We start from the raw sequence: 8,502 nt of genomic DNA, 5'->3' as shown, positions 1-8,502 counted from the left end.
AACAGAAATTACTGAAAAAAAAAAATGTTGTTTGTCCAACTGAGTGTTCTGTATTTTACCTGGCAGTCTTGTCCCTGGCACACAGCTAGCCTCAGTAAACATTGGTGAGTGAATGAATGAAAGAATGAATGAACTAGCATCAAAACAACAAGTGGAGAAATAAATGGGTAAAAACGTGGATTGATTATGTAAAAGATGCTCATGTAAATTATGCCTAACAGTCACAGAACATCAAACCTGCATCTGGATAACATTCCACCTCTGAAAACCCAACAGCCTGGCTTTCACTCGAGACGTATTTTCTACCCATGCTTCATCAGTCACTTTACACAGTGTCCATATGGGAAGAATACTAATCTTCCGTTAATCGAGGTGTAATGTCTCAACAACTTTACATCTTAATTCCACACAGTTCTGACTTCATATGTTTGCCTAATTGTTTATTAGTGTGTACCAGTTACACAAGAAAATTGACTTTGGATGGTATATGGGGTTCAGTCCTTCTGAAGCACAATCATCTCTGTATCTTCCTTTAAAATTGCCAAAAGTGTGCTTTTATTCCAGCCGAACCCTGGGGTTTTGGGTAAAGTCATTCACCTTGATTAAACCATCAGGACCAATACTGTTTGGGAAAAAAAATTTGGGTGTTAGTTTATTTAACATGTAATCTTGAGAAAGACAATATATGAACAACTCTCTCCCTCCAACTTAATTCTGCTGTGGCTCCTGCCCTCATCACCCTCTCTTTCTCTGACCTCTTGTCTGTCTGTTCCTCCTCCACCCCTCCTCCATCACTGGTCAAACCTGAATGTGAGCCAGAGTCACTTGGAGGGCTTGCTGAAGCACAGGTGCCTGGTCTCACCCCCAGAGTTTCTGATTTGATGGGCTTAGGGTACAGCCTGAAAAATTGCATTTCTAACACATTCCCAGGTGCTGGTGCTGCTGGTCTGGGCGGCACTCTAAGAGTCACTGTCCTATACCATTCTCTCTCTTCCTTTGCCCCTTCTCTTTCTGATCCCTATTTACTGTTCTTCACAATATTCCTCTGTTCCCAGAGCTGCATAATACAGTAACCTCACTATGCCTTGGTCTGCTGGATTTGTTTTCCATATACTCTTTCCCCTCCAGTTGCTAAATGTTTGCTTACACTTCCTGTTCAATGTAGTTCAGCATTCGACTGACGTGTGATGCTGAGATCTCCCCATCCACTTCAGCGATATACGTGTAGAGAAACTGGAAGGTGCTGAAAGGGATCCGGGGAGGGCCACTGTCATGGTCCGATGACAACACTTCACACACTATCTTGAGAGTTTTGGCAATGGTCTGTAAAACCAGAAGGTTAAGTGAGGAGAAGCTCACTACTCCACGCTAAATTCCTAAGATCAGTTTAGATATAACAAAGAAAACAAAAACCTTGCTCTCATAAAATTAAGTGGGAATGATGCAATATTCTGGAAAGCTTGAATTTTTTATGCCAAATGTCAGTGAATTCAATCTCAAAATATTGAGTATCTACTGGATGTCTTTCTTTTTTTCTTGTTGTGGCAACCCTATCTATTCACAAAATAACTACTTTAAAGAAACCACAACTACTATCTCTATGGAAGATAATGATTAGAATATATAAACAGCAAACCCTCTTATCAGAAAGGTAAAATCAAACTTAGGTCAAATGAATACACTTATATTAATAATAAAGATTAGTTACCTGAATATCCAAACAAATGGTGTGAATCACTAAAGTCCTCCAAGAGTAAATGTTAGAAGTAAATGGAAAATCTTTGAACTGTGTTACTATTTTATCTCCTTTATTACCTTTCTTTTCCCCATATGATTTTCTTAAATCACTTGCTTCTCATTTTGAAAATATACTCGCCTCTCTCTCTACTGGGTGTCTTTCTATAATATTTCCTTTCCTTTCTTGGTGGGAGGGATACTTTCAAGGAATTAAGTTTATAGACTGTTGAATGCCTTAAGACATTTATTACCTTAATGAGAATAACCTCACTTAAGGAGGGGAATTTGATTTTGCATCCTACAAAATTAGAGTAATTTCTTCTTACTTCTCTCTGGTCTTAGTTCTAAAGGGCTGCAGTGATTAGGACAGCTTATCTACTCCAGAGAGACACTTGGAGCCATGCCACAGGAGGGGAGCAGACCACTTCCATTTACTCTCTGTCTCCTGCCCTTGAGAGTTCTCTCCTGGAGGCTGTTTTGAAGCGTTGTGTGAGGCAGTGTGCCAGGCGCTTGCACAGAGGAGGGCTGGGGGGTGGGCACACAGGAAGCTGGTAAGAGGTTGTCAAAGAGGATGGGGGGGCATGTGCATGCTTGAGGTCAGCGTGACAGTGGTTTTGGGGAGATTTACAAGTATGTGTGCACACACTTCATAATTCCCATCTATAGCTCATCCTCTGTGTGAGTGTGTGTTTTTTTTTTTTTTAAAAAAAGCCCTACTGTCCTACTGCCTTTGTTCTGTAGTCCTCTTCCTGCAGCCTCATCCAAATTGGGGTGCTGTTATGGGCTGCGTATGTCTGCCCAAAATCCATATGTTGAAACCCTAACCCTTAGGACCTCAGAATGTGATTGTATTTGGAGCCTTTAAAGAGCTAATTAAGTTAAAAGGATGGTGTCCTTACAAGAAGAGGTTACGATGCAGAGAGAGAGAGAGAGACCAGACTCATGAGGGCAGAGAGGGACGGCCACATGAAGAAGAGGGAGACAAGTTCCATTCACAAGCCAAGGTGGTTCCATTTACAACCTTGATCTCAGACTTCCAGCTTCCAAAAAATATTGCTGTTGTTTAAGCCACCTAGTCTGTGGTACACTGTTATGGCAGCCCTTGCTTTCTGCCCCAAACATCTTTTATTGATTATTCAAACAACAAACCTTCAAATTCTATTGCCCTCATAAGGTTTTCAAATATTTAATGAATAGATGAATGGATAAGAACTCTGTGGACTGGAGCTTTTTGGTAAACTTAAATAAACCTAGAGTAAACAGAGATCTGGGCTTCCCAGATGGCTCACTGGTAAAAAAAAAAATCTCCCTGCCAATGCAGGAGACAGAGGTTTGACCCCTGGGTTAGGATCCCCTGGAGAAGGAAATGATAACCCATTCCAGTATTCTCACCTGGGAAATTACATGGAAAGAGGAGCCTGGCAGGCTACAGTCCCTATGGTAACAAAGAGTTGGACATGACTTAGCTACTAAACAACAATAAAAACAGAGGTCTGCATTCTGTTGCACAAGTTTTTTTGGTCAGATGGGGGTCCACTCCATAAAGATAACCTTTAAGCATCTTGCAAACCTCTTTTTAAAACTCAGAGGTGAAAGCCTCAGAAAGTGAATTATTTGCTGACAAAACATGCCCTTCCTTCTAGTGAACACATCACACAACCTCTTGTATATAATTGGTCTCAGAGGAACAGGAGGTTGAGAGGTATTCTAGAGGAAGAAATGCTCAAAGGCAAGAGGAGCACATGCTGAAAGGGAAGTGTATCTGCGGCACTTTGAATCACATGTAGATTCAGGGAGCTCAAGACTGGAGTAAATGTACGTGCTTCCTAAAATTCCTGCCATTAGATTTTCTGTAAGGAGGGGACTTGATTTCCTAAATGGCACGGATATCATGGCTGACTCTGAGTTGGCAAAGCAAGGCAGGTATTTCTGGGCTTGCCTTGAAGGATGTATAGATTAGCAAGAACGCAACCCTCCTCCAGATGGTGACACCCTGACCACTCCCACGTTTAAGTTCCCAGCAACAGTCCAACCAGAAACAAATGGGTAAAACGGGATCAGCTCCTGGATTCACAGGGCACCCTTTATTTATGGACTAGACCTGCAGGCTGACTTCAGCACTAGGCGCTCTTGACATAAGGATATAGGACACAAAGTCAGACCACCTTGTCACCGCTCAGAATTGGTGGGTCCACTGGTATCCTGAGCCAGGCTTGAGGGTGTCTCAGTGGAAGCCGAGAAGGTGGAACAGAATCACGGGATGATAGAGGTCAAAGAACCTCACGGAACATTTAATCAAAACTCGTTTTAGCAGGGAAGAAGAAACATCACCTCATGGTTTTTTTTCCCCCTGGTGTGGGAGGCAGCCATATCAAAGTAAACCTAGCAGCTGCAGAGGGAGAGTTGGAATTTGGTTTTCCCAAGTCACTCTAGGTTACTGTGAGGCGTGTGGATGAGAGGACTCAGACACCTCCAGGGTGGTGGGGGGCTGTGACGTGGAGCAGATGAGGGCAATCTGGAAGAGACTTAAGGAAGCCCTGAACACCAGGGAGAATGGAGGTGTGCTGGTTGGGGGACTATTGTGCCGTGAGAGAGAAAAGACCAAAGACTTCAGCTGCACAGCTAGCACCACACAGGTGAGTATTTCCATGGAGATCAGAGATGCTGGAGAGGACCAACGGAGGTGGGAACCCTCCTACTGGGCGTGCTGAGATCCCAGCATCGCCCTTGTCCTTGAACACTCAACTGCCACCTTGCAGAGAGGAGCTGTGAGGAGAACTCTGAGAAACTGAGTAATTCACCTGAAAGCTGTTTGTAGTTACTGCAGCTGATGAAAAATTCCTGGGTTGGGTTGAATCTATTCTTTTCTTAATCCACTCTTCATGGGTAGGGTAGGTGGGGAAAAGCAGAATTAACTACAGAGAAAGAACATTTCCCCGCTCCGTGAGCATCTGTGAATATGGCGTGAGTAAGCTTGTGACCTTATGAGAATTTAATAAAATGTGTCAATTTTTCATTTTTCCTCTGTGATTTTCCCCCAACCCATGGGGCTATTTCCACAGAAGTGTGGCAGTGCTCATTGGCAACTCATTTGCCTCTGTTGCTGGGAATAGTTTATTCATTGCATAAGAGTGCTAGGAAAGGCCGTGAAAAAGGAAAAAACCCCAAAATGACCTCTTCTCTCTTCCTCTCTAAAGAAATAATTATGCTGAAAGTTGAGCAGAATCACAGGAAAAGTTGGACTACAGTATTTCTGATAACTTTTCTCGCAAGCAAAGTGTCAAGTACACATACTCAGGATATTTGAGAAGGAAGAACAAGATTGTATTTAGATATACTGAATGATTCAGACTATTTTTTTTGTACCATTTGGTTTTGGCAGAAGCAATAATTTTCTCATTAATTTTTAAATTTGTACGTATTTCAGGGATTTTTAAAAAATCATTTTTCTGACTCATTTTCATTTGCTATTATAATAGTGTTTAACAAGAGTGAGTCCACATATAATATGATACCTAAAGCTTTTAAGTATGTATATGAACTGGTTTCTTTGAAATGGGAAAACGGCTTTTCCAATTGTAAATCAAGTCAAATTTGGAAAAGGCATGAATTTGTATGAACACGCTGCATCCATGGTGATGTCATGACTATGAATCTGGAAACAGCCTTATATCTTTTTTCCTGCTCTCTTATTTCTGATTTTTGTATCCAATTATGTTTATCACACAGTAGTTTTCTTTAAGACTGCATTTCTTTTTTAAAATTTCTATTGTTATTTCTTCTAGGTGTCTGAAACCCAACTGTAAGCCAATCTTCATCTACAGCTGGTTCTTGTTTATCTTTAGGAACACGAATGGAGGGAGTGGAGTGGTAATAAACCTAAGTGAAATTAATAAATAATCCAAAAACTGCATTTTAGTCAACTTCTCCCCAGAACCTGATGACAGCTTTCCCTACTCTCCTCCCCATCCCTGCTTCTGGCTAACAAGCAGAGAAATAACCTTAATTCAGAGAGGAGGGGGAGTAGAAAAGAAGGGGTAGGCTCCTCATCAACTCTGGAGAGTTGACTGTACTACACCCCCTACCCCCCTGGAGACTGTCCAGGCCCCCAAGAGATTTTCCCTTAAGGAACAAAAAACACTAAAGCTAACTTACAACTCCGAGAGAGCTACAAGCAAGGGCTAGAAACTTCAGCCACTCAATTTCCTCCGCGAAGCGGCCCACATTCATCACACTGTTAAACAGGTCAGTTGGGAGATTCAGCACCTTCCACATCTGGGCCAGCTCATCTGCATGGACGATCAGTCTGCCACCAACCTGCGGGGTAGGGGACCGACATGAGACAAGGAACGAGGGGTAGGAGGAGAGAAGGCCCTGAGAACACCTGCCAGGGCAGGGGCCCTGTTCTCCCAGCATACAGCAAGGGGTGGGCGAAGGCGTCAGGGGTCAGTGGGGACTCTGGCAGTTCTCTTTGCAAGGGTAGAGAAACGTCCAGCCCAGTGAAGAACGTTCTGAGATGTAATTTAACCACTTGAACTTCAGGTATCAGAGTTATGGGGAAAACAAACATGTATATTACATTTTAATTTTTTTTCTAGGTCTTTTACTATTATCTGCTGTTTCATCCCTAGGTTGTCCCTATAAGGCAGGGCAGAGAGGCAGCCTGAAAATGAAACCAAGGAGTAGAGAACTTGTCTGCAAACACTGATCAGTGGTGAAACTAGAACTAACTAGAACTAGATGTTAAATCTCCCGCTTCTAGACTCCACTGAGTTCCTTGTACTAGACTCTAAATGCATTGCTTTAATACGGAGTCTACGGTCTGGATGCCTGATGCTGCTTGTTCCCAGGTACCTCGGCTCTCTGCCACGTCCACTGCACAAAGTGCTTGGCAGTCAAGAGAAGGGCACAAGTGGCTAGTTGTTGGCCAACAATACAAAAAGGGTGCAGAGGCCCCACTGAAGTGCTACTATGCCTTCCCTGGTCCTCTCATTCCAGTGAAATGCTAAGCCTCTGGGACCAAGGCATTTGGCTAAGTCAATCCTCAATCACCTCAAACCTGTATCCTAAAATGAGGTATGGTAGTGCTAAATCATATTTCTTGGGAGTTGGCCAAGCTGCAAGTTTTCTTAGGACAGACACTTCTCAACCATTCCCAGGACAGCTCCCAGGATGATATGGCTGTGCAGAGAGTCTAAAAGCAAGGCTATGTTGGTACCTGAGATAACTGGGGAACTATAATATGCCCCTCCCCAAACTCCGATTGGCGTCATATCTGGACTTGATCAGTAAGGAAGACACTGTCAGGGGATGTGGACCTGCATTTTCTAGAGAGAAGGAATTCAAATTGCATTGAGCCCCTGACTGTTCTGGCAGCTTCAGGACAATGCGGAATGACCCAAGTGACGAGTCAGCTTACAGCCTATTTCAGCATCATTCCTATTTCCACAAGGGAAGATCTACTCTCAGTGCATGCTTTAGTGACTTTTAAGACAGTGCTGAGTGGCCAGCTGATGATCAAGGGGACTTTTGTCTGTACCCACCCAAACTCAGTATCACCCCCACATTCCTTATCTGCACTGCCTGTTGGCACTTACCCGGGAATGCAGGATCTTCAGCAGCTCTGGTGTCAGTTCAGCCCAGTTAGACAAAGCCACTCGCTCAGACCGCTCTCTCACTGGAGGAATCTCTCCACGGGACATAGTCCCAAAATAACTACAAGAAAAAAGGGGGTGGGGGAGCAGCCTGTACTTCAGTGGCCTCTGGCTGCTTTGGGAATCCCTTCTCCCCTTTTTTTGAGGGTAGGGGTGGAGGGAAGAACATTTATTAAGTGGCTTCTGTATGCTAGATGGACTTCCCAGGTGGCTCAGTGGTAAAAAAAAAAAAAAATCTGCCTGCCAAGCAGGGGATGCAGGTTTGATCCCTGGGTAGGAAAATCCCCCAGAGAAGGAACTGGCAGCCCACTCCAGTATTCTTGCCTGGAAAACCCCATGGACAGATGAGCCTGGCGAACTACAGTCCATGAGGTTGCAACTAAACAATGACAAATATGCCAGATGTTGTTTTTAGTTCATTTATGCACAGGGAAAGCCTGAATGTGTTACTTCACACTTAAGGTATAGAGATGGCTTAGGGAATAAGTAGATTTGTTTTTCTCTAAGGATGTGGAATAACCAACAAAAGTTTGGTATGAAATTCCCTGAAGCATAGTGGGTCTGGGTATATTTTTTGTCATTCCCTTCTAAATGTTTTACACTTATGTGTGTACATGCACAAAAAGAGACATACACACATATACAGGCATATGTGTGTTGAGATATAATATATATATAGTATATGTACATACACGTCTATATATATGTATGCATATAAAAGGAAAGAAAATTATTGTTGTTTTAAATCCCCTACTCTTTTTTATGAAGGAAGAATCCTAGTACCTGAAGGACCTTTTTTTCAAACATAAAAATCGTTATGCTTGGTATGATGGCTATCTACATACTGAAAGTCGGTATTAGGCAGTGGTGCTATATGCTGTGTGCTAAGTCACTTCATCATGTTCAACTCCTTGTGATCCTATGAACCATGGCCTGCCAGGCTCCTCTGTCCACAGGATTCTCCAGGCAAGTTTACTGGAGTGGGTTGCCATGCCTTTCTCCAGAGGATCTTTCCGACCCAGGAATTGAACCTGCATCTCTTAGTTCTCCCACATTGGCAGGTGGGTTCTTTACCACTAGCTCCACGTGGGAAGTCCCATTAACTAGTGGG

General features: G+C 43.2%; 1 protein-coding gene across 2 annotated transcripts in view; it reads right to left on the bottom strand.

Annotated features, from left to right (window-relative positions):
- Positions 1-412: 412 nt before the first annotated feature.
- The window catches only part of ROPN1 (rhophilin associated tail protein 1), a 28,498-nt gene continuing 20,408 nt past the window's right edge, over positions 413-8,502 (bottom strand). Inside the window, exons 3-6 of one of the 2 annotated variants that reach the window (XM_040250359.1) lie at positions 7,335-7,452; positions 5,893-6,054; positions 1,148-1,323; positions 413-622 (exon numbers count right to left, since the gene is read on the bottom strand). In XM_040250359.1, the coding sequence (XP_040106293.1) occupies positions 556-622; positions 1,148-1,323; positions 5,893-6,054; positions 7,335-7,452 (523 nt within the window). In that variant the 3' untranslated portion in view covers positions 413-555. The remainder of the gene's footprint in view (positions 623-1,147; positions 1,324-5,892; positions 6,055-7,334; positions 7,453-8,502) is intronic. The other variant, XM_040250369.1, reaches the window with a different exon arrangement.

Source organism: Oryx dammah, unplaced genomic scaffold (genome assembly GCF_014754425.2).
Source record: "Oryx dammah isolate SB20612 unplaced genomic scaffold, SCBI_Odam_1.1 HiC_scaffold_2, whole genome shotgun sequence".
NCBI classification, from domain to species: domain Eukaryota; kingdom Metazoa; phylum Chordata; class Mammalia; order Artiodactyla; family Bovidae; genus Oryx; species Oryx dammah.
This window is presented reverse-complemented; position numbering and strand designations above follow the sequence as displayed.